General features: G+C 36.7%; 1 protein-coding gene across 7 annotated transcripts in view; it reads left to right on the top strand.

Moving 5' to 3' along the window:
- The window catches only part of BIRC6 (baculoviral IAP repeat containing 6), a 180203-nt gene that overhangs the window by 84746 nt on the left and 69544 nt on the right, over window positions 1-25913 (top strand). For 6 of the 7 annotated variants that reach the window (XM_069852465.1, XM_069852462.1, XM_069852459.1 and 3 more), the window contains exons 44-58: window positions 1002-1135; window positions 2129-2256; window positions 4500-5062; window positions 7919-8094; window positions 8632-8728; window positions 8919-9113; window positions 10325-10525; window positions 11188-11467; window positions 12859-13115; window positions 14308-14416; window positions 14924-15145; window positions 18068-18848; window positions 19767-19910; window positions 21589-21718; window positions 25305-25436. In XM_069852465.1, the coding sequence (XP_069708566.1) occupies window positions 1002-1135; window positions 2129-2256; window positions 4500-5062; window positions 7919-8094; window positions 8632-8728; window positions 8919-9113; window positions 10325-10525; window positions 11188-11467; window positions 12859-13115; window positions 14308-14416; window positions 14924-15145; window positions 18068-18848; window positions 19767-19910; window positions 21589-21718; window positions 25305-25436 (3549 nt within the window). The remainder of the gene's footprint in view (window positions 1-1001; window positions 1136-2128; window positions 2257-4499; window positions 5063-7918; window positions 8095-8631; window positions 8729-8918; window positions 9114-10324; window positions 10526-11187; window positions 11468-12858; window positions 13116-14307; window positions 14417-14923; window positions 15146-18067; window positions 18849-19766; window positions 19911-21588; window positions 21719-25304; window positions 25437-25913) is intronic. The other variant, XM_069852463.1, reaches the window with a different exon arrangement.

The following is a 25913-nucleotide window of genomic DNA, read 5'->3' as shown; positions in this document are numbered from 1 at the left end:
GGCATGTGATAAGGAAAAATCTTGCTGTGAATTAACTACTTCTTTCATCTTCCCATAAGGATTTGTTCTCATAGCAAGTGTCTTTCTGACGCTATTTTATTTCATTGCTCTGAAAGCTTTTCAACTAAGATGGAAGCAGTTAGGGTCTAATTCTGTTTTTGATAGAAATGTTGGGATCTCTTATTTAATTTAATATTTTGATTTGATTTTCCTTAGTTTAAGGCAATTATTGTGAATGATAAACAGAATGGTTCTTCTAACAGCTGCTCTAGTTAAGAATCTTATCTTGGGATGTGAAAAGATGCCAGCCTTCTGTAACAGAGCATCATTTCCTCTTAATTTAGTCTTTTATGTGTGATGAGAGAGTCTGAAGGAGAACACACCTTCAGCATTTAATAACTTGTAACTTTGTTTAGATACATATAATATTATAAGAATACATATTTTGATTCAGTAGGTAGCTATGCTTTCTTGAAGCTGTGTTTTGAATGGATTCATTGTACCACTACTGAATGAGTAAGACTTCACCTTTAATGCAGCTCACTTGTTTTATCATTGAAGGATGTCATTCTACTTCTGGTCCTCAGAGTTATCTGTTATAGTTTTAGTCAGTGACAAGAAGTCTCTGAATGTACCAAGGACAAAAGCATCGTGACTATTTGCTGGATAACTGAACATGTCATCTCTTTCTGGCAAACTAACTGACGCACTGGTGCCCCATTAAAGTACTGGACTAGCAAAGAGAAGCCAAGCAAAATGTCTGTATGTATAGCTTCTACAAAATGAAACTCTATTTTCAGGAATATTTCATTAGTATGCTTGGAACAGTTTTGGTGGTTTATAGCCATACTTAATGGGAAAATCTTCACTCAAAATTGTAGTCCTGAGTAAACAGCTTTCAGTAGCTGATTTTGCTGAGAATATTTGCACATCATGAAATAAGTATAAGGGGCATACTTGATTAAAGTTACAGTTTTAATTTACATGTCTTTATTTTTAAGCTGGTCCAAGCAGTGCCATTGGAGCTCAGGAAAGTACTGCCCAATTGTTGGTGTCAGATCCAAACCTCATTCATGTGTTAGTGAAATTCCTTTCCGGCACTAATCCTCATGGAACAAATCAACACAGTCCACAGGTATCTATCAATTAAGAGAAAAACTCTTTGTAGTAGTATTTCAATATGCTTGACATGAATGTGTTATTCATAATGTATTACTTCCTTGGCTTGTTTCTTTTTTTGGTTATAGTCTTAGTTGGTTCTAATGAGCAGCTATAGGGAAGTCTGCGTTGGTGATATACTCTTGAGTAGTGATTGTACATTTTTAGAACTAGTAAAAGAATTGGCACATGGAGAAAATGCCATGCAACGTGTCAGTAAATGTATTCCATGTTAAAATTTCTTAGTTGAGTGCATGAAAAAGTAATTGAATTCAGTTAGTTTCCTATAATCTTGTTCATTTGGGATAAAAATGCCGATGAACATGATGTTTATATATCTAATAATTCCAGAGTTGAAAATGATGGTTTTATTTTATGCCTGTTCTCCGAATTCATAGGGTGTTTGCTGTTTCTCCTTATTTCAACTAATATTTTTTGGCTTTTTGCAATCTTTGAAACATCTGTGAATAGTGACCAAAAAAAGCCCAAGTTAACTTCATTGTATTTAATATTTGACAGGAGTCTTAGAAACACTTAGTTTAGGAGACAGAAAATGCCTGGTACTTCCAGTATTTTCCAGAAAACACATAGGCTTTTCCAGAAGCTGAACATTGAGCAGTGCCATTAATTTAAAGCACTTACATGTAAATGTGTAGCTTGTGAAAAAAAACATTCCAGTGAGCACAGACCTGTATTCTTTGTGAAGTGTAGTTTTTCTTGCTGAAAAGATAAGTCGCAGGCTGCAAAATTAGTTTTGGACAAAGAACTGAATTATTTACTTCATCATGATTAGAAGTAGAAAAGCACACAATATAAATTGGTACAGAATAGTTCTATTGGGAAGACTCTGTAAAATTTTTCAGAAAGCTAGTTACTGTTCTGTTCTTAGAAAATCTTTGTTAGATACAGCTTAATGTCCTTAAAGACATTTCGGTTTATATAATACTTACTAAATTGCCTTTCCCTCTAGGTTGGACCAACAGCGACGCAAGCTATGCAAGAATTCCTTACTCGGTTACAAGTGCACCTTTCTTCAACTTGTCCTCAGATGTTCAGTGAATTTTTATTGAAATTAATACATATACTTTCAACAGAAAGGTAAATATTAACTATTTCTTTCCTATTGTACCCTCTTCAAAATCTGTGAGAGTGTGAATGACCACTGTCCTTGTGTATGTCACGCCTTGTCATACTGCTTGCTTTTGCTGAACCAGTAACAGCAGAATCTGGGATGCTTCTGGCATGTGGAAAAGTGTGGCTGGAATCTACACACAGCTGTCTGCGTGTGAGAGACAGTGAACAGAAGCACTAAAAAGCTGCTTAGACTCCCCCACTGTACTGGTTAGGCTTATTGACGTCTTCCCACTAGTGTAGAGGAGTGCCCTGTCCAGGGGAGAGATAAGATCTTATGACTTGTCTTTTACAGCTCTGCTTCTTCAAGGCTAGGCCAATGGGCACAAGACTGTTGCATATATAGCGGTATGCAGAAATTGTGACATTTGTTTGGTCTGAAGTATATTGGGAATTATCGTTTATTTCTGATATTGATGTTCTGCTCATCCCCAGACAAATACTTCTTATAACTGGGGGTGAGCTTACTCAGTTTCTGGCTTCCCAGTAGATGGCAGTTTGGTATCATCTATTCTTTAATTATACAGAAAACAGTTTTGGCTTTTTGCTGGTTTTGGCTGGGACAGAGTCAATTTCCTCCATAACACCTAGCATGGAACTGTGCTTTGGATTTTTGCAAAAACTGTGTTGGTAACACAGATTTCATTACTGCTGAGCCCTGCTTACACAGAGTCAAGATCTTTTCTGTGAGACCCCACCCCACCAGTGAGCCGGCTGGGTTGCACAAGAAGCTGGAAGGGGACACGGCTGGGATGGGAAATAGTGAATTAATTCCTTGGTTTGCTTTGCTTGTGCACATGACTTTTGCTTAACTCATAAACTGTCTTCATCTCAGCTCAAGAGTTTTCTTGCTTTCACTCTTTGATTCTCTCCCCCATCCCACCTGAGGGGAGTGAGCAAGCGGGTGTGTGGGGCTTAGTCACTAGCTGGGCTTAAACCATGACAGGCTTTCTCTAAGAGATTTTACCTCAGTAACTTAAATTGGATCAGTGGAGTTTACCAGGTTACGTTGATGATGAATCATTTAGACTAGAAATGTCGTAATACAGTAAAGTCATTAATTCAGTGAGTCTGGGAATGCATGTCTACATGCCACAATTTATTTGAAATAAGCTGATGACACCACTAAATGGATGGTTTTGGAAATGTGTTAAATTTTTTTGAGACAAACCAAAGGTGGGACTGAAATGTTATAAAATGGAAGCAATGTACCAGAAAAGGTTATTTCTAAGTCCTCAGGTAGTTATTGAAATACACCAGGTCTGATTAAAGCATAAGGTTGATTGTGAAGAAAAGCATTATTTTACTGTTGGAATTAATTAAATGTGAGGTTTTTTCTCCAGGGCTATTTCTATAAACTGAGTTGTTCTGTATTTAATTTTTAAAGTTGCAGTAAGATTAATCAGTATTGAAAGATATAGAGAAATGTGTCCAAAATTAGTAACTAACTCACACTTGAAGAATTAGCACCAGTTTTATTTTAAATGTACGGATTCAAAAGATTCATTTTTTAGTCCACCAGCAAACATGTAAAAGCAATTCAAAAGATCAGCTTGTCTCTAAAGGAGATCCTTCAGGCAATCAACCTACAAACACTAATCTGTGATAGTTTGAGTAACTTCTTATGATCTTATGTACTATTTAGATAGCCAAAACTTGACTGTTGTTCTTCCTGCCTCAGGGGAACAAAAGAAATAACTATGGTGAGAAAAAACATTATGATTTCCTGTTATCATTTGGATTATTTAATTTCTGTTGAAGTATTAGATGACTTTTTATGAAGTTTCCCAGCAAGCATGCAAAACCTTTCACCCACAACTGAACAGTACTGTATTCCCAAGCCTATACCTACAAGATGACATGATTTTATTAAAAAAAAGATGGATTCTAGGCTTTTTCAGAGAAAACATTGATCTTTAGTGTTTTCAGGAAAGTGATAGCATGAACAAGTTCTACAGACTGTGTGATAACTTTTATATTAAGAAGTTATGCGTGCTTGACGGATGTGAAAGATAAAATTGTGCTTCAACATGCATTTCTAAAAATGGTTGGATTTTTATTTATTGAGAGTCTAGTGTGCTTTCTTAATCTTAAAAATCAGGAGGAAAAAAAAGCACAAACAACAAAACCTGTTTAAGTTGTTAATATTGAACTATGAAATCTCTTTTTTCTTCCTTTTTCTTCTTCTCTTCTTTCTTTTTCTCTTTCAGGGGTGCTTTCCAGACAGGCCAAGGACCCTTGGATGCACAAGTGAAACTGCTGGAATTTACCTTGGAACAGAATTTTGAAGTTGTATCAGTTAGCACTATTTCTGCAGTAATTGAATCTATAACCTTCCTTGTGCATCATTACATTACGTGTTCAGACAAAGTGATGTCTCGCAGTGGCTCAGACAGCTCTGTGGGCGCTCGAGCGTGTTTTGGAGGGCTTTTTGCCAATATTATCCGTCCAGGTGATGCAAAAGCAGTTTGTGGAGAAATGACAAGGGATCAACTTATGTTTGATTTATTAAAGCTGGTCAACATTTTAGTTCAACTGCCTCTCTCAAGCAACCGAGAATATAGTGCCCGTGTTCCAGTAGCAAGCAGTACTACAGACAGTGTGTCTGATGAAGAAAAGGTTTCAGGAGGCAAAGATGGCAATGGAAGCAACCCTAATACTCAAGGATCAACAGCGTATGTGGCAGACTTGGTGTTAGCAAACCAACAAATTATGAGCCAGATTTTGTCTGCACTCGGCCAGTGTAACAGCAGCGCTATGGCAATGATTATTGGTAGGTATTTTGTAAATAAAATGAAAGATCTTTTGGGATGGTAAAACATTTAAAGCTTCCACAAACGCATAAATTGAGTGCATACATGAAAGAATGTGTCGCAGAAATGCTAGGAAAAGAGGGGCCGATAAGTAGTGAAAGGGAGGGCAGGTTTGTGGGGAAAAAAAAAATACCATGAGATGGGAGACTTAATTAAAACCAAATAAGAATGCTTTCGGCATTTGAATTTGCTGAATCTCAGAATGGTCAGTGTTGAAAGACGCCTTTGGAGATTGTCTCATCCCACCTCCCTGCACAAAGCAGAGTCAACTCGGAACCTGCCTTGGAGAGCAGCAGGTTGCTCAGTACCTTGTCCAGTTGGGTTTGTAATTCTCTGAGGTTGGAAACTCGACAGCTGCTCTGGAAAACCTGTTATGTTGTTCATTCTTAACATAGAAAAGCCTTTTTCTGGTATTTAAATGGCATTTCCTGTATTTCAATCTGTGTACATCATGTGCCTCGATGCATAGATTAGGATTAGTCTTCAGTTTTTACTATAGACACGTTCTCTATGTATTGTATTATTTTCTTTTTTTTAATTGTTACAAGTTACAATTTAGCCATTGCACAGAATACAAACTTCTCTGTTCCTGTGTTTTACCAGAAATCTCATGAACACTTTCTAGGAGTTCCAGTTGTATATTTGTGGGTGGGATCTTCCTGCTACGAACAAATGAGGAAGCTGATGATACAGCAAAGTCACTGTTTGTCAGACATGTACCTAAGATGTCTTATAGAGATTGTCTTTGTGACTTGCTTATGAACTGTGATGGTAGCATAGAGTTTGTTTGCACAAAGTAAACCACTGACTGGAATACCATAAATGTTACTGCACGTGCAAAACTGGGAAAATTTTTGCTGGAGGATATGCAGAGAGGTCGCACTCTGTTGCAGGTGTAATAGTAGTAAAATTTTTGTTCTCTTTTTGCATGAGAGTATGTGAATATTAGACCAGTGGTTCATTTTGTCATAAAAACAACTGAGGGCAAAGCAGTAGCCTCGAGCAGTCAAATTAATCCAACAGGCAGAGCCTGGTTCGCCCTGTTGGAACCTTCCTGAAATTAATGCAGAACATCTCCTTCACTCTGGATACTTGGTGTTGTGCAAATACGCAATGAACACTAAAAGTAGTTTGTCCTGGGAATGATGATTTATTCTCAATATGTGGCTTTTTAGGGGTGAAATTGAAAAATTCTTCCCCTCAACTTTGATGTCTCTACATCACCAATTGCTGTGCAGCGGTTGTTTTGTATTTTTTAAAAAGACAATTTGGAAAGATAGTGTTGTTTCAAAATCTTTTTCATTGAATTCAGGGTACTGGGTCAGCTGATCCCTTCAGTGGATTGTTGCTCTCCAGGTTGTTTAATATAGGTTATTGAAACTAATTTTTATGTGCATTTTGGGAAGATACAACACAGCTATTTGTGATTTAAGTTTCTTTGTGAAGAACTGTATTAAGCTTTCTCCAGACAATTTTGATGAACAAAACATTTCTCCAGGACTGCAGCCAACTTTCATATATGATCCAAAACTCGGTTATCAGTGTATGGTAGTAAACGCAATAGCTAATGCAGCATGCTAGCTACCTAGGAAAGATAAGTAAAATGACATCTGTATGTGTGTACTGATAAATAGTGGCTCTAGTGTCATAATTTATGCCGGTTAGGTTAATTTATTGCACCTGATGAGCCAGCTGGTTGGGAACAAGGGTGGCCTTGATACACTCTTCACATGAGGTTAAAACATTTGTTGGATTTTCTTTTATGACCATTTTGTCTATTTCATTAGGTTTTTATGCTTTTTCAGTTGACAGACTATGAAAATCATGCAAGTAACACCATTCCCCTCCTATCCTGCCTCCCCCTTGCCTCAAAGTCTTCACAGCAAACCCAACATAGTTGGCTTCAGCTCCATTGTTCATTCCATTTAACTTTTCTTTCTCTTTCTGCATCCAGTCCTTATCAATATTTTCTTTCTTGATAGCTTGGAGGTGATCAAAGTACTACAGCTGTCAGTTCTCTTGCTGGAATGTTTCTCTAAGGCATGTTCCAAAGATAGCTTGAACACATTATTTTTTATTCTTATTTATTAGTATGCCTTCAGTTTCTCTAAAAGGAACAAGATCATTCCATCTATAAAACCACTTTTAAAAGTTGTTCCAGATGGATATCATATGCCAGACAGTTATATTTGTGGAGGTAATCTCTTCCCTGGGAAGACTGTTCTTTTCCTCTCCATACTCAGTTTCAGCAGTGTGTAGTCAATATTGCTGAATATTGATATTCAGTAAATATTCATGCATAAATTCTGAGGTGTAACGCTGTAAAGATAGAGGATAGGTGTTTAGTAGAAATATGTATGTTAAATGGTTTTGATTGGGGTTTTTTTCGGCTGCCCAAGCGCAACTTCATTATTACCTGAAAAAAAAAAAATCTTAAGTACTACCTAGTTGCTTCTGGCTAGGAGTGATTCCAGTCCTTATAGTTCCAACTCTGTTTCCTTATAGTTCTTAATCTGTTTCCTCACAGAGTAATTACAGTCTAATTACAGTCATTTTTATGGTCTTACCTAAACTGGATTTAAATTCTCTGACTTCCTGAGTCATGTCTTCCTATTTATACTATAAGAAGGTAGCATGTATCTTGGAACACTAATAGTAATGTATATGATCCTGAAACCTGACCCATTTTTAGATTGTAAAATGCTTATAAACATTTAATGGAAAATAAATGTATATATCCTTGAGTTCCCGTCTGTGCTGTAATGGTTTGTTAGGTTTCAGCTTCTGACCTTTGAACTGTTTCTGTTTTCACTAAGGTGCAAGTGGCTTACATCTCACTAAACACGAAAACTTTCATGGTGGCTTAGATGCAATATCGGTTGGAGATGGATTGTTCACTATCCTGACAACACTTAGTAAAAAAGCAACAACAGTGCAAGTGATGCTTCAGCCAATTCTTACCTACATGGCCTGTGGGTACATGGGAAGACAGGTAAGTTTCCTTAGTTCTGCTGTGCTTAAAAGAGATTATAGGTTAGTTGATACTGTAACCTATAATAAGCTCAGAAAACTGAACTAGTGCTATGTAAAAGAAATGTCAACAGTTTTCCAAACTCACTTCACTTTGATCAAGTTAGGAAGCCTCCCTCCATTGCCCATGGTGGAGGGAGAGTTTCATTGAGGAATTTTGACAGTCCTGTGAATGTTCTTGGCTGAAGGCTTGAGGATGGATTGAATGTTTTATTATATTTGGGTGGCAAACACATTTATTGTGCCTGTTAGTGGGTGTTTTAAATCTTCCGTGTTCTCAAATCCTTAGCTGCTTACTCCTGGTAGTTTTATCCCTTCCTTACCACTTCTGCATAGGAGTGAACCATGTGGAGCATGATATTGCTGTTTTGTGGTAGAGAGGTCAACTATGGTGGCCTTTCCTCTCTGGGATTTATACCTGCTAAAAGGGGAGACTAACGCATACTTCTGTCATATGAATTTTGCTTGATACTGTGTATTTCTTAACATTTTCTTCTAGGGTTCTCTTGCCACTTGTCAGTTGTCTGAGCCACTGCTCTGGTTCATTTTACGAGTGTTGGATACGAGCGAGGCACTGAAGGCTTTCCATGATATGGGTAAGAGTACCTTTTCCTTAGCTGCACCAAGTAAAAGGTTTATTTTGGAATTTTTGGCATATAAGGAGTACAGGTATGTCTGGAGAAGCAAATTTACTAAATAAGCCTTAGCTTCCTTAGAATCTGATGCATGCTTCTGAACAGTGTTGGTTTTTTTCCCCCCCACCTCCCCGACCTGCATTATACACAGGTGGTGTTCAGCTTATTTGTAACAACATGGTAACAAGCACAAGAGCTATTGTTAACACAGCAAGAAGTATGGTTTCAACTATTATGAAATTTCTTGATTCTGGTCCCACCAAAGCAACAGACAGCAGTTTGAAAGCTAGAGTGCTAGCTTCTGAGCCTGATAATGCAGAAGGAATTCACAATTTCGCACCTTTGGGTAAGTGATACTTCTTTCAAACATTAAGTTTTTGAAACAGAGATTGCTGTTTTTTCGAGAAGGTGCTGGGAGAGAAGGTTAGCCCCTTCTCCACAAGTAATAAGACCTTGTGAGGATTGGGGAAAAAAGGAAAGGGAGTGATCTGTATCTGATGTAGTCATGGGTCAAAGTGGGCCCCTTCCTTCTCCCCTAGGTCAGGGCAGTAGTTCTTCTGTAGACATGCTAGGAGACACTGATTTCACTTAAGGCACATCAGATTAAATAGAGCTGTTACAGAAGCGTTGCGAACAGTGGACAACATAGAGCCAAGCTAGGTCAAACATTGCAGCAGAAGCCTGGTAAAAATCCCGGGCATATATGGTGGTGGGTTCTTGGATGCCTTATTTCCCAACTTGCAGAGTGCTGCACTTCTTGAAGTTTTGTGCTACAAGTGCATCTATCCTAATATTTTACTTTCAGACAGAAGTATGCTTTTGAAATTAACCTTCTGGTTGTCCTCACTTACGGCGCTCTGATTCTCTTAATCTGAGAGACAAACTCGATTCTTTTGGAATGAAAGTCTATGAAAGTGTGTCCAGGAATTCACCTCCAGCTGATACTAGGCATTCAGCCATGTGGTCAGACTAGAGCTACTTGAAAGTAAACACCTCAAGTACTTGTAGTTTGAACGCCACAAATCTTGCCTTCTTGTGCTGTACTCATGCTGAGATTTGAAAAATAAGTATCTGCTGTGGTCAGGTTTTTCTGATTTGGATGTCTTTTTTAGAAAAAGGTTTTTATGTGAAAGAAACGTTTTTAAAGAGAAAGCTTTGCAGATTTGGGTTATCAAGTCACTTATGTTATCATTGTAATATTTAAACGCTTAAAGCCTTCATTATGTTAACTGTGAATGAATTGAATTCAAGTTCTAAGCATAATATTCAACCTGCATGTTTTTGGTTGGTTTTGTTTTGTAATGAATTATTGATAGAAAGTTTAGCAAATTTTCAAGCACATGTGTATGCATGCGGATATCTAAACTGCCTATTGTGAAATGGTGTAAAAGTAGAAGAAAAATATCTCAGCGGTTCTTCTTATTATATGTGAGACATTATCAATAAACCAAAACAGGTGAGACAGGAAAAAAATGTTTTCCACAGTTAAGGTTTTAAATTAATCTGGGTTTTATTAATGAACGTTAATAACCAATGTTAATGGTGCTGGTTTTGAAGGTTCCATCACCTCAAGCAGTCCCACTGCCCAGCCTGCTGAAGTGCTGTTGCAAGCTACTCCTCCCCACAGACGAGCTCGGTCTGCCGCGTGGTCATACATATTTTTACCTGAGGAAGCTTGGTGTGACCTCACGATTCACCTTCCTGCAGCTGTTCTGCTCAAGGAGATCCACATCCAGCCTCACCTGGCATCTCTGGCAAGTGAGTAGATTCACTGACGATGCTGCTTCGAAAATGTGAATAGGATTTGGGAACTACATAGGAATAGGATTTGGAAACTATAGAGAGAGTAAAATAAGGGGAACTAAAACTGCAGGTTGATTGAAAACCACCTGTAAAATGATTTGAAAAGCTTGCCGATTCTACTTTCCTTCAGAATGGAAGGCCCTGCCTCTGCCTGATTTCTTCTAGCTCAGTACATGTTTTGTGGCATTAACTTCAAATATTCCCAAAAACTTGTCAAACTTCTCAAAACTTTTCCTAGTGAGAATGTGATATGGTCAGGAATCTTCGGCAAAATGGGTTTGTGTGGTGGTTGGAGTAAAGCACAAGGTTTTTCAGCTCTTATTGTTATAGTCCTGCTAGGAAAACATGGCATTTACACTACCAGGAGTTTTCCTCATCTTAAGTCTCTGAAATAAACTGTATATACTGTGTATCAAAATGCTTACGCATTTTAGCATATACCCTCACACAGGTCAAATACTCTTCAGTTGTAGTTCTGTAGCAGTGTTTGCCTAAGATAATTTCATTCATCTTCTGCCTATTTAACACGTGTTTGACAGAGATATGTGTTTAAGACTTAAAATTCAAACCAGTACAGATTTTTAAATAGTATTAAACCTTCTTCTCTTACTCTGTAGCTTGCCCTTCATCGGTATCTGTTGAAATAAGCGCAGATGGTGTCAATATGTTACCTTTGTCAACTCCTGTTATCACAAGCGGTCTCACATATATAAAAATCCAGCTGGTAAAAGCGGAAGTTGCCTCAGCTGTCTGCCTCCGTCTCCATCGTCCTCGGGATGCCAGTACACTGGGCCTCTCTCAAATCAAACTGTTAGGCCTCACAGCCTTTGGAAACACCTCGTCTGCAACTGTCAATAATCCATTCCTTCCCTCTGAGGATCAGGTCTCTAAAACAAGGTAAGCTGCACCGATCAGTGGCCAGAGGTGTGTTCGTGCTAGTTCATGCTCTTGTGTTTTTTAATGATGTTTTCTGATCTGAGTCAGATTTTTCAGTAGCAAACTGTATTCCTGAGTTTTTGTGGTGTAATGTTAACATTTGCAGAATCTATTTCAAATATCTTAGAAAATTTGCTTTTTTTCCCCTCTTTTAACAGAAGGCAGACATGAGCATTTCACTTTTTTTGGTAGCGTGTTTAATCTGCAACTGTAAACAATGTGTTTCATCTCTGCCATGGTGGCAGATTTCAAAGGATAGGAAAGCATTCCGAGTTCTGTTTAATGAGTAGGCAGTTGTCAAGAAAACTGAAATAGCAACATGGTTTTTTAGCCCTACCAAAGTCAATGCAGTTATGTAACTATTGGAGCAGGAATAGAAATAGGACAACAGGACATTTTATGGGAGTCATATTTAATATTGCTGTTTGCCAACATTTGCAAAATAGGAACTGAATGTTGTGATTCTGGCATATCAGCAAGATTTCTTGTCAAAAGCTTTTATTTGGCTAGGTGGCATCTTGCGTTTTGTACTCCCTTTTTAAACAAAAAATAAGTAAACCCTTAAGGATTTAAAAACAAAGAAGTGTTAAAGTTTTCCAACTTTAAATGTACTTTTCAAGATTTATTATTAAATGCTGTACTGAACAATATTGTTAAAGAACAAGGGAGACATAGGAGAAATGCAGAAGCTAACACATTTTTGATGTCTGCTTTTTTTGTATGCTTTTCAAATGAGATTCACTAAGGTTCACTAATCTATTTTAGATGTGTATGATGCTAAAAGTCTGTAAAGCCAGCAAAGCTGTACAGGTGTATAATTTTAATGCTGGCCACTATTGCCGAACCTTTGCCTTAAATATGAATAAATCCAGTGGTGTCTAAGTGGGGCAATGTCCTGTGCTATATTTCACATTTATGTTTTGGCCAACTCCTTTTAATGTAAATACCCACCACCACCCAAAACAACACAACCTCCACTCTGCCTTCCCTCTATATAAACACGTTCCCCTCCACCTTCCCCCCGGTAGGTTGGCCCCATTGGAAGAAACGTGCATGTGAATCAGGAAATCTTGAGAAACTTCAGCAATAAGACTTGCAGGCTTTTAGCTCTTCCTGCCAACTAACCCTGCTTTTCTTACAGCAAAAAAACAGTAATTATGACAGCATTACTAATGTAAATTTCATTGTGGTCTTAAATTCATTCATTTCGATTTGCTTTTCTCAGATAATGTCTGATTATTTCATAGCAGTTTCTGCAGTGCTTGTGCTAGAATCTAATACAGATTATGCTATACATGAAAAATAAAAAACCTAAGTGATACATTAGCTCTTTTTCATGTTTTCCTTTTCAGTATTGGATGGTTACGACTGTTACACCACTGCCTCACTCACATAAGTGATTTAGAGGGAATGATGGCTAGTGCTGCAGCACCCACTGCTAATTTGTTGCAGACATGTGCTGCTTTACTAATGTCACCTTACTGTGGTATGCATTCTCCAAACATTGAGGCTGTGCTTGTAAAAATTGGGCTTCAGTCCACCAGAATAGGCCTAAAATTGATTGACATTCTTCTAAGAAACTGCTCAGCATCAGGGAGTGATCCTGCAGGTAAGTACAACGTTATTCTTTTCAATTGTTGATTAAAAACACTGCTTGTACGAATGTACAAATATAGTATATATCCATGTTAATTTCTGATTCTGAATTTCAGTTGCCAGAACTTGTCATAATGCTTTGTTATGCTTTAAGGTATTACAGTCTTCATATGTGACTAGTTCTACAACAATAAAGTGGTGCAACCAGGGTACTTTTGATTTTGGTGTAGAAGAAATGATTAGATGAATGTTTTGAAGACATCAGAGCAGGGCGTGTAGTATATTCTAAGCATATTTTTCTGTAAATGCTACATCTAGATGTTTCAAAATAAAGAGCATCCATAAGTAGTCTTAAGGAAAACAAATGAGGCAATATTTGGGCAGTAACAGTTTGTAGGACTCTATGAATTCTGAATGGCACTGAGTATTGCAAATACAGGTGGAGGTACGTAATCAAGACACTTGAGCAACTAATCTATATCCCACAGCAAAATTTCACAGTAGGTCTTCTGTTAATGTACTGAGGGGTTTGTAATTATGAATCCATACCACTTTACTTTGCTGTTTTGTGGCTTTTAAATGAAAGGAACTGAATTCATATATTTCCTGGTTTGAAGTTGCTGATATTAACAGAAAATACTCTTTACAAAATGGTTTCTGTGATTGTATTGTCATGAGTTAATGTTTCAGTGTAGCCTACCGTCATTTGCTGGAATGCTGTTAGATAAGAGATTAGTTTCCTACAAGTCAGGAGATTGACCCAGTGAGAGTACGAGGAATGGGAAATAATCTGAGAAAATCCTAAGCCTTAGTCCCCATTGATAGAAATGGGAGCTAAATAAGCTTCCATTTTGAAATAAATGTTCACCTCTGTGAAGCATGAGGTTTGATGGCTCTGTTGGAACTAGTTATGCCTTTTTAGAATATGTTCAAGAAAATCCTACTAGTTAAACCTTTAAGTCCTGTATTTGATGAATGTTGCAGTGATTTTTCCTTTTATAATAAGACTGAGCATTGCACTGAACATATGAAGTAGTCTTGAGATAGTGCTGTGTATAAGAATTGCATCCTTATGTTAATGGCAAAACTCAGTACAATGTTATATTGCAATTCTATAATAATTTCATTAGTACTTTTAAAAAAATACGTATGTAAGTACTTCTATTATTTCCCCTCCCCCTCCCTTTTTTTTTTAATGCGGCAAGATCTGAATAGCCCTTTACTGTTTGGAAGATTAAATGGTCTCTCTTCTGACTCCACAATAGACATTCTTTATCAGCTTGGAACAACTCAAGACCCTGGAACAAAAGATAGGTAATGTTATTTGGATTATTGTGTGAAAGTGTATGCAAAAAGAATCTACTAAATAGTGGCGATGTTACTGCACAAAAAGAGACTTTTAAAAATCTCTTTGTTATTAGGTGGCTTGAAAGTGCAGAAATCTAAAGAAGCTTTCCAGCTTTTCTTCCTAGCTCCTCGTATCCTTTGCAGAGAATGCTGTCCCTCTTTTTTCGCTCTTTGAAATATGATAAACCTTTTAGTGTTCAATTAATTTTTCTCTCAAATACTCAGAACTCAGATACTTGCCATGTTTTCGTTCTCCACAGAAAGCTCACATTTTGCTTTGCAAGATAAGTGGTTTTAATTGATGTTTCGCATTAGTGATTAAGTCTTGAGAAAACAGACTTTGAGCTCACTCTTGAACTTAGCTTCTAGAGAAGAGATAGATGTGTAATTCAGATTACTAAAAGACATCAAGTTAGTATGAATTTGCATATTTCTTTGACCCTTTATAATGTACTACATCATCTTCCCTTCCAGAATTCAAGCATTGCTGAAATGGGTCAGTGATTCCGCAAGAGTTGCAGCTATGAAAAAAAGTGGCCGGGTCAGCTACATTTGTCCAAATAGCTCGACGAGGGAGTATGGTCTTTTGATGCCATCTCCTTCCCATTTGCATTGTGTAGCAGCAATTTTGTGGCATAGCTATGAATTGCTCGTTGAATATGATTTACCAGCATTACTGGACAGAGAGCTTTTTGAGTAAGTAAAGCTAAGTTTTGCATCTCATACTTTTTGTAACTAAATTATTTTGTTCACTGAAATTATATGCCATGATGTGTGGTCTTGCAGTAGAAGCGGAAATTGTCATCCCTGAAGCTAATTAATAGAGCAGATACTCAAAGATAATCTAAACAGGTAGTTTTGTAAGTCACACAACTGCACTTCACATATTCCTGGTATAATTGTGTTTAAAAACAAAAATCCGAAACAGACCAGCAAGTCCCTGTGTATATACTTGCACATATGTGAAAGGTAAGCTATTGCATGGTTTTCTTTGTGTTTTTTTCTTTATGGATAACTCTGTTGTTCTTATTGAAATAGAATGTTTGCAGTATTTTTCACAGTACTTCTAAATCATAATCTTCGTTAGTATCCTGTTATATAAGCATTATTCTGTTACTCGTGGTATTCAGTACCTTAAACTAATAACTAAGAGCTGCTGAGAGAGATACTGGGCTTTTTGGAGTCACTATATTTGTTCCAGCCGTAACCTGATTTGAAAGAAACAAAACATAAAATCTTGAATTATGAATTCGCTGGATATTGAAAATATATAAGCTAGTGCCCCTATTTTATGATGCTTAACCATCTTTTCTGTTTAAACAAAAAAGAGAAACCGCATTTGATTTGTTTCATGTGTATTGTAGAAATACAGCTGTTAATTTCCTGCATCTCGTAAAGCATTTTCCATTTGTACCATTGAGTTAAATCCCAGTTAAAGAAAAGAGCTTTGATAGCACATAATTTTTTTGTTGCTTTTAGGAAACATTCATGTTTTTCTGCTACCTACTATGATCTTTAGGCACAGTCAAATGTTCAAACACTGGGAAACATACAAGTTATGGTTATTGGAACAAGCACAGTGAACTCTGTAGGTACAATATGGTGATCTTTAGATACAGAAGTGCAAGCTAGACCTTTTCCAGAAACACTTCAGTGACAAAATCGTATAAATATTTGCTAATTCAAAGTGAGCTTGTTCATTTCAAGAATCAACTTAAGGATATAAAATTGCAGGTCAATTAGACCTTTCAGGAATACATTTTAACAGAACTGCTTTTTCAGGATGGATTTTAATAATTCTAACATTTGAAAAGGGATTACTCTTAATAAAAGTAGACTTCCTAAAATGGATTGCCCATTTAGATTTATACTATTATAAAAATGGGTCTCACATTTGAACTCCTGTCATTTGGAGGAGAGTCTGTTGTTTCCATCACAGGACAAAATGAAGGAATACTGCTAAAACTATGGTACCTAGTGTAAGTATACATGTTCCAACATAGCTCTGGTTCTCTACATCCTGACAAATAAAACTTTGTATCAGCCAGCACCTAATTATGAAATATTTTTTAATAACTATAGACGTTTTGCTGACAGATTTAGAAGGGCAAATAATTCTTCTAAAAAACACTTCTCATCTGTATTCCTAATTTTCTTTGATATTTTAAGTTTTGAAATACTTTCACTGATTCTAGCTTTAACTCCTAATTTCTCCTTCATGCGATATTTTCACATTTATCTTGTATGTATTTTCCCATCTTTCCCTTTTCCATTTCAATATTTTGGCTAGTGGATACTAATCTATTCCTTTGGTATTTTTTAATATGTAGCTGGAAAAAAAAATCTTATTTTTCATAGTGCATAAGCTTACCCAGAAACTTTTCATGGAAGGATTCTGTGAATATGTAGTTAGCAAATAGTTTAAGTGTACCTTTAAAGTGCTTTAAATGGACTTTGGGAGATTGTGACTATCTTCCCAAAGTTATGGGTGACAGGGATGACTTTTTAATGGTTTGTCTAGGAGAGAGTTTTTATCAGCCATTCATTATACTGATGGTAAAACAAACTTTGTTTAGACCCATGTTCTAAGGGACTCTTAAAACTGTAGGATAGACTAAACGTAGAATAACATTTCCGTCCGGAAGAGGGAAAAACAATCCTTGTCTTTAAATGGGGATGTGATCTATAATCATACATATAAACTTATATAAAAACCTTACATCGAAGTGCCACAAAATGTGCATTCACCTGTGTATGTAAAGGTTAAGGTAATGTAGCTTATGTACGGTGTCATGGTACTGTGAATGCAGTTTGGAACTCTGGTATTTTTTAATATACTTCACCTACTCTGAAGAAGTCTGTATGAAGAAATTATGATTTCACTATTTTACAAATACCCGTTCTGAAATTTAAGATGAATAATAGGAGCTAAATTAGGTTTTGTATTCAGTGCCTTCAGTTAGCATTCAGGCACGTAGTATTGTGATGGAAGAGTTGAAAAGTAGGTGGGATTTTAGTATCTCTGTGGAATAATTCTGTTGTTAACTTGTGTCCTGTGTTCAGGTTGAGTAAGGATAGCAAGAGTAACACTCAACCAAAAAGATTGTTGCAGCTTTCATTTTTTGCAACATCTTTAGGTAGACTTCTATTAAAACGCTTTTTTAAAAACATTTGGAAACATGTTAAAATACTTTCAGTTCTTACAAAGGACTAAGAACTTTATATAAAGGAGCGTGTGTGATCTTAGTAGCTGCAGCTTGGAGAGTTGAAAGCATGAAGCAGTTGGCTCAAAAATGCTTAAACTACATGATAGCTGTCAGAAGGCTGAAGCCGTCTTTCATGTGCAGTATGCCACAAAAGTCAGCTTATTTCTGTTTTAAATACAATATGATGAAAGAAATTTAGGTACAGGGTTTAAGTGTATGGGAATGGCTTTTGGGTAGTCAATGTCCTCCTGATACTGTGATCTAAATGATGCTTTCAAGCTCAGCACAGTGTGTTTAACAACAGGTTCTACAGTAGTTAAACATAAATGTAGGAAGATGGTTTATGAACCAGTGAAGAAAAGGGACTGTGAGTGGCAAACTATGTGTTGACATGATTTTCTGTCTTCTACAGGTCATTGTTTAACTGGTCCATGTCTCTTCCCTGCAACATGGTTTTGAAGAAAGCTGTTGATAGTTTGCTTTGCTCAATGTGCCACATCCACCCTAATTATTTTTCCTTACTTATGGGGTGGATGGGTATTACTCCTCCTCCAATGCAATGTCAACACAGACTGTCCATGACTGATGACAGCAAAAAGCAGGACCTTAGTTCTTCTTTAACAGATGATTCTAAAAACGCACAAGCTCCTCTTGCACTAACGGAGTCTCACCTGGCTACTCTTGCTGCCTCATCTCAGTCTCCTGAAGCTATCAAGCAGTTACTGGACTCAGGTTTGCCTTCACTGCTTGTAAGAAGTCTTGCTAGTTTTTGCTTTAACCACACTTCTGGCTCTGACTGCACTGCACAATCAATTGATATCACCCAGGACAGGCTCAGGAGGCATCATGTTCCACAGCACTTTAATAAAATGCCTATAACGGCAGACCTGGTTGCTCCTGTTCTCAGGTTTTTGACAGAAGTTGGCAACAGCCACATGATGAAAGACTGGTTGGGTGGCTCTGAAGTCAATCCCTTGTGGACTGCACTTTTATTTCTGTTGTGCCATTCTGGTGCTACTTCTGGAGGACACAATGTGACGACACAACAGACCAGTGCAAGATCTAGCTTGCTTTCTTCAACTGTAGCAACAGGGTTGACCACTCAGCAGCGGACAGCAATTGAAAATGCAACAGTTGCTTTCTTCTTACAGTGCATCTCTTGCCATCCAAATAACCAGAGGCTTATGGCACAGGTGAGTGAGTTTTAATTTATTTTTTAATAACTACAGCCAATTCTCAAAACATTTTACTTTTTTAACTTTATTTAAAATAACTTTTTTTGTAAGCTGTCATTGACTGGATGAATTTTGTATTAAAATTGTTAATTTGTTGGTCTATCATTGAAAAATATAAAAATGTTTTGGTGTGTCCATCCAGTTCTACCTATAGATTTGTATTCCTCTTGGTTTAGAGGAATAAACTTTAGACCAAAATACTATATTCAACTTGATAGGTCTAAACTCTTCTGAAATGGAATTTGAAAATCAAGCTTCATACGCGTCTTATGTTCTAGTAAGTTAAGGAGATTTGCTGCTGAATTTGCTTGCACAACCATATACCTTGTGCTATCTCTGTCCAGGGAGATGTGGGCTATTGCAGAATATGGCTTTGCATTTGGCATTCTAGTGCAAATGCAGCTATTTTCCTCACATTTATTAACCTTGCAGACCTAGTTGAAAAGAAGTATAATTAAAAAAAGGTTTTTCAGCATTAAGAATGGCAATTCCCTCGGAGCAAGTAGACTTCACTTAAGAAAATTCAGCACCATTCTCTTTTAACGTCTGGTAGTAATAGTGCATTATGTGGTGGGAAATCTTTGCTTTAGGAATTTGAAAGCTGTTTTTCTAAGCACTTCATCTTCAGTTTTTATCTTTTTGAGTTGTCTATATGTTTACAATTATTTTGATGATGTAGTCAGTGTTTTGAACTTTTTTATATATAAAAACTTATACACTGCTGGTATTTTCTTCAGTGGTGCTCATTTCTGATCTGATTTGAACGACAACTGGGAGGATAGATCTTAGTCACTGCCTATTATGGCTCTGTAGAGTTATATTTTAGAGACCTAAATATAGAAATATTTAAAATCTGATGTCATTTTGCATTCCCAGGTTCTCTGTGAATTGTTCCAGTCTTCTCCTCAGCGTGGGAACCTCCCAACCTCTGGAAATATTTCAGGATTTATTAGGAGGCTTTTTTTGCAGCTGATGCTAGAGGATGAGAAAGTGACTTTATTTCTTCAGTCCCCGTGTCCAGTAAGAAATTTTGATATTCGTGTGGTCAATGTGGAATAAATTTAGCCTTAAAGAAATCTGAGTGTATTCAACTTTGAAATATCAGACAGAAGCTTTTCCTGCTGTACGTGTTGCAGAACTTTGGAATGGAGTCTGTTTGTGAATTGTAACAGCATTTTAAAAGTGAATTTAAGGCACTGCTGTAAGGCAAAGCCATCTTGTTAAAAATATACTGCTTCGGAAAAAATTGGCAACTGAAATTCATCTCATGGAAGACTTTTTAATAGGCTTCTGATGCATTAGCAACAAATACAGATACTACTTCAAGTCCTTCTAGCAGTTCTTCATTGTCAGTTTCATTAAGAAACAGACATAGTTTTGATGCTTCAAAATTGGCAGAGATCCTACAGCATTACCCAAAACACCACAAATAAATTCTTGAGTGACAATACTTGAATCAATTTATAAAGCAGATGTGTACTTTGTACATCCACATGATTCACCATTATATGTTAATTATAATTAATGACTGAAGTGCTGTGCTCTCATTGAAGGCTACAAATAAAGAAATACAGGAAGAACAGAAGATATTAAAAGATCTGATACTCCCATACAAGGAAAAAATATTTTCTGCTTTGGTTTCTGCTGTTCTTACTGCATCTCAGAAATAAAGTACTACATGAAATATATGACAGGGAAACGGGATAAAAGAGTATGAAATGGAAAAGGAGGAACAAATTCAGTTGTAGCAGTTATTTGAATGCTTGTTTTAACTTGACTGAGATTAATTATTGTGGCCATTGGTAATTTAAAGGTAACATCAAGTTTTCTGATAACTTATTTTCCATACAACAGACTTATACAGAATGTTACTAGATATGTAAAAGCAGAAAAAATAACTTGAAAAAAAGTTGTCAGATAATTAAATTTCTTCTGCTAAAACCACCAGGAAGCAGTCTGTTCTTACTGAGTTGATTTCTCCTCTAATAAACCTTAGAAATAATGTGGATGTGCAGCATATACTTCTAGTGTACCAGCAACATAACCTTTCAAAGACTGGGTCCCCATTATTATCTCTCAAGTCCTTGCCAAAACTGTATTTATTGGAAGCTAAATTCTGGCTTTCATGAAGTATTAATTTTATTATAGTGTTGCACAACAACAAATTGGCCTTCTATGTGAATATCAATAAACAGTCCTCCTAATGATAGCAGGAAGGGGATAAGGGGTATTCTTATTGCAGAAAAGGCTGTAAAATGTCACTGCAAGCAAAGAATGGTACAGAACGCAAACAGAACTCGAGCTAAAATATAGCAAAAAAATAGATATTAAATCTAGAATAAACTTCGTCCTCAAATCAGAGTACTGGAGAAATGACATCTTTCTCTACTCCATTTTTGTCTCATATACGCATTGTAAAATAATTGATTTTTTAAAAACAATTATGATATCATACTGTTTCTGACTGTAAAAGTATTCTAGTCTTTTGAAGCAATTTCTTTTGGGTTAAAAAATTTACTTTTTCCTGATTTTATGGATTTTCACTGCATACCTCCAGAATCGAAGGGTATGTCATTTTTCATTTTCAGCACACAAAAGTTGGCTTTATTTTGCTACAGGGACTCAGTGAGAACTTAGTGTTTTAACTTATTTCCGAATGTTAAAGCCGGGTTAAAGGTTGACCGTTTTTCTCTTTCAGCTGTACAAAGGTAGAATTAATGCTACTAGTCATGTAATTCAACATCCGATGTATGGAGCTGGACATAAATTTCGTACTCTTCACTTGCCTGTCTCAACAACTCTAGCAGAGGTTCTTGATCGTGTGTCAGGCAAGTTTGCAATATTTCATGTTTTATTTTTTTTTAAATACAGTTTCAAAAAAAACCAAAACACCTGCACAAACCAAGTATATCTAAAGTAGTACAGATTTGCACTCTTAATTAGTAATATGAAACTGTGGTTTAAGTTGTAAGCCTTTGCATATGCCTGACATGTTCCATGTAAAATGCATATTTACTAATCATAAACTATTTTTTCCTTCTATAGAACTAAGGTAGGGAAGATGGGATTTTTGTTTCATTCTTTTTTGGTTGATTTTGTTTGTTTTTTGTTTTGTTTGCTTTTTAGTATTAATATCCCATGAAGATTTGAGAACACATTTGGAAAACCATACAAATGGTGTTGAAAATAGCAGTTTTTAAAATGCTTTCATTTGGTCACTTAAATATTCCCAGACTATGTCAACTAAATGTCATGGAACTTGAAAGTTTAATTCAAGATGGGGATGAAATAATGCTGCTATGAGAAGGGCATTAATGGAGGCTCCATCCATTTTGTGGTTATACATTTGCCTATCATATAAACGTTTGAGTTTGCTTACTAAATGGAGATTAAAAGAATAATTTACTTTTAGAGATAAATTTTAAAATTATGTAGAGTGAGGGGATAATATTAAGGCATGAATTTGTTAGGGTTTTCTGAAGTTCAGTACTTTCAGTAATGCTACTTAAATACCAGGCCCCCCCAAACCATAGTAAGAATTTTGACACCTGAATGGTAGATAGCTTAAAATAAGTCTGACCTTGAATTTAACTGTTTATTTACTACTTCAGGAAATAGAACTATATGTTACAAGGGCCTACAAGGAAGCTGGAAAGGAACTATTCATAGAGGCTTATAGTGACAGGACAAGGGGGAATGGGTATAAACTGGAGAGGGGCAGATTTATGCTTGACATAAGGAAGAATTCCTTTACCATGAGAGTGGTGAGGCACTAGAACAGGTTGTCCAGGGAAGTTATGGATGCCCCTTCCCTGGAGGTGTTCAAGACCAGGTTGGATGGGACCTTGGGCAGCCTGATCTAGTGGGACATGTCCTTGCCCATGGCAGGGGGGTTGGACCTAGATGATATTTAAGGTCCCTTCCAACCCAAACTATTCTATGATTCTATGCTAAAGATTAGGGCTAGTGATCTATTTTTAAATTTAGAGAGTAGAATTGATACTAAAGGTGTCATGTCCATACTAAAGCGCTGTAGGTAAAACTAGGCGAGGTGCAAGTTGATTCTCCTTAGGTAAGAAGAGCACAATTTTTTATGCAAAAAATCAGTTTTAAGCATGTCTCATCTAAAAACAACAAGGGCAGAGGGGACAACCCCAGCAGTTCCTTTTTACTCTTAAGATATGGGTCTTAGCACTAGCAAAGAAAAGTCGAAGATCTTCACAGCAATTATGATTTTGCTGGTTTTTGATGTGCATACACTCAAGTTTGTGCATACGTATCTGACTAAGTATTTATGTTATTATATGTAGACATATTTTTCTGTGTAATGTTTCAGAAATCAGTGCAGGTCATCTTTAATTTCTGAAGCAGAACTTTGTGGAGTTCAGAGATACTATTGCTTTTTTTATATCTACTGAAGATCTTTGCATCAGAATTTTTAATAAATTCATATATGCCAATAAGTATGTTACCTAATAAGGTGAGAGAAGTACAATAAAGATATTTGGCAGAACATTAGATAGAACAAGATGTGCTTTGGGATTTTAATTAAACAATAGCGAGGCCTAGAAAAATGCTTGACACTTAGCAGGCTATTCCCTGCTAAGTATTTATGATAGAATTCTGTATTCATTTACTATCTTGACACAGCTATGTGTGCAATGTGACCAAGGTATTTTAGATCCTTGTGCAGTTTATGGTCAGAATTACTGTAATGGGTGGGATAGTTCCTATGTATGAGGTCCAGGTCAATTGTTGAGCAGTGACATAAACTGGACTGAATAGCTGCCTCAGTGGTATATTGTGGTCAGCTTGATGGCCAGTGCTAATAGGGACTGGGAAGGGGAATGTGATGATGTGATATTCTGTATTGTCTGTAACTGAAGCTGATCAAATGCTGACTTTGTAGGGCACCATAAGTTTGTCATTTGCTTTCATTTTAAATCGGAAGAATTAAAAGAACTTCAACTTTTCCAGAATTATATTTCAATCCCTCATCTGATTTCCATGATTGTATTAAAACGTTTGTGATACTTTTATGTCATTCCATGAAGTCCATGGTTAGGACATAACAAAGATCTGATTATATGAGGAGTAAACTGCATGTTTGGGGTGACGGTGGGAGAGAAGGGATGGACTTGGGGTAGAAAGGGAGACTGGCACCACTGCAGCAATAGGAAGTCATGAAAATCCTGTGTCAGAGTCTGTCCCTTGGCTTACCTTCTTTTTTCTTAGCTACACTGTTCGTGTCTTAAATTATGCCATACTTCCCACAGAAATATATCACAATAAGCATGTTCATTTCATACATTTCACTCAGTGTTTTAAAAAAGGGGAGGATGAGTGAGGGTGTCTAAAGTCATTGCTGAATCTGCTACTCGCATCCTTTCACCATAGGAAGAAAATGCATAGTATCACTGCAGATAGGGTTGTCTAGGGTGAGTGCCAGTTGTTTTGTATTTTATTCACCTTAGTCTTAAATTACTGGTCTTGGTTGGTCAGGAAGATTAAACAACAAATCTAGGTATTACCTGAGTACTAAAAGTATCATTACTTAAGCTTTACCATTGTCTTCAGGCACAAATCATAATATATATGCAGACAGGTCAAACTGTATCTCTTTCAACACCTCGCCCACTGGTAATATACAGTTAAAGGTGGCTGAATGGTATTAGGTCCTGAGTCTGTGGTTGTAACTTAAGACTGATGAGGCAGTGTGGAAAAAGGTTGTTACTCAGAAGCAATTAGAGAATTATTTGGCCATTTTGGTGCCAGTGTTGCACCTTACAGAGTGTGAAATTGTCTGTTGTCGCTAGTAATCAATGATTTAATAGTTGCTTGCTAATATTTGTGATCTACACTACTTGAACCAAAACAGTTGAACTGCAGGAATCTAATGTTCACTTAGATAAACAGCACAAGGTTTGGATGTGTAAAGTACTTTAGACATCTTCCAGTTTCAAAGGAAGAATCATACTTTCCAGGAAATTGAATCAGTATGAAATACTAAATACCCAGACCTAAATACAACAATATAATAAGTCTGCAAGTGTCTCTAAAAAAAAAAAAGGGTTGGGTTATTTTTGTAGTGTCATTGCAGGGGTGTTTTGTTTTCATTGGTGTTTGTTTTGTTTATCTTGTTTACTCTCATTTTTGGTTTTAACAGGAATTTTCTTGGCTTATCAGGCAATGATTTTAACTTGTTAAGTGTTCTAAATTGTCAGAGGACAGATTTTTTGGGGGGAATTTCATGATGCCTTAATTGATAGATATTTACAAGACTATTACTGCCTGGGATGAAACTCTAATCCACTAAAATAGTTGAGAATAGCCTTCTTAACAGCCTAGAAACTGTAATAGAATTAACTTGATATCTTGAAATGCCTTTCTCTCCTCTTCTTTTTCCCTGTATAGATACACCCAGTATCACAGCTAAGCTAATTAACGAACAGAAGGAGGATAAAGAGAAAAAGAACTATGAAGAGAAAGAAAAAGCTAAAGCAGAAAATGGATTTCAGGACAATTATAGTGTTGTTGTTGCTTCTGGTATGTTGGGTTCTATTTTTTTTCTTCCAACTTCTGAAAATTTAATCTTTCAGACAGTAGAGGTGGGGAGGAAATCATATCTACCAACAGTTCTTTCTATTACTAGTTATGGTTAGAAAGATCGTAGTGCGCAGGTAAACCGTCTGCCTGCTAGGCAGCAAAGATTGTTTTCTGGTAGAACTACTGCCCTCATCAGATTATGTTCTTTGACAAATTTGTACCTAAGTGTGTGTGTCAGTGATAAGTTGTGGATGCTGTTGCTGGAGCATTTTCCAGGGTTTTGTAGAGGTAAACCTGGAGCCTGAATTAAATGGCAGTATATTAGTATTGGTGTACTGTTGCTGTTATCTCTACCGTTTTGCAGTGGCTGGTGCATCACAGTTTGATCACCTACTCCCACAATATGCTTTGGAAAGAAAAGGATCCGTATATTTTGCATGACAACTGGTGTGGTACTCTGCTAAAAAACTGTTCGCA

Source organism: Phaenicophaeus curvirostris, chromosome 2 (genome assembly GCF_032191515.1).
Source record: "Phaenicophaeus curvirostris isolate KB17595 chromosome 2, BPBGC_Pcur_1.0, whole genome shotgun sequence".
Classification (NCBI taxonomy): Eukaryota; Metazoa; Chordata; class Aves; order Cuculiformes; family Cuculidae; genus Phaenicophaeus; species Phaenicophaeus curvirostris.
The sequence above is the reverse complement of the archived record's forward strand: the minus strand, read 5'-3'. Positions and strand labels throughout refer to the sequence as shown.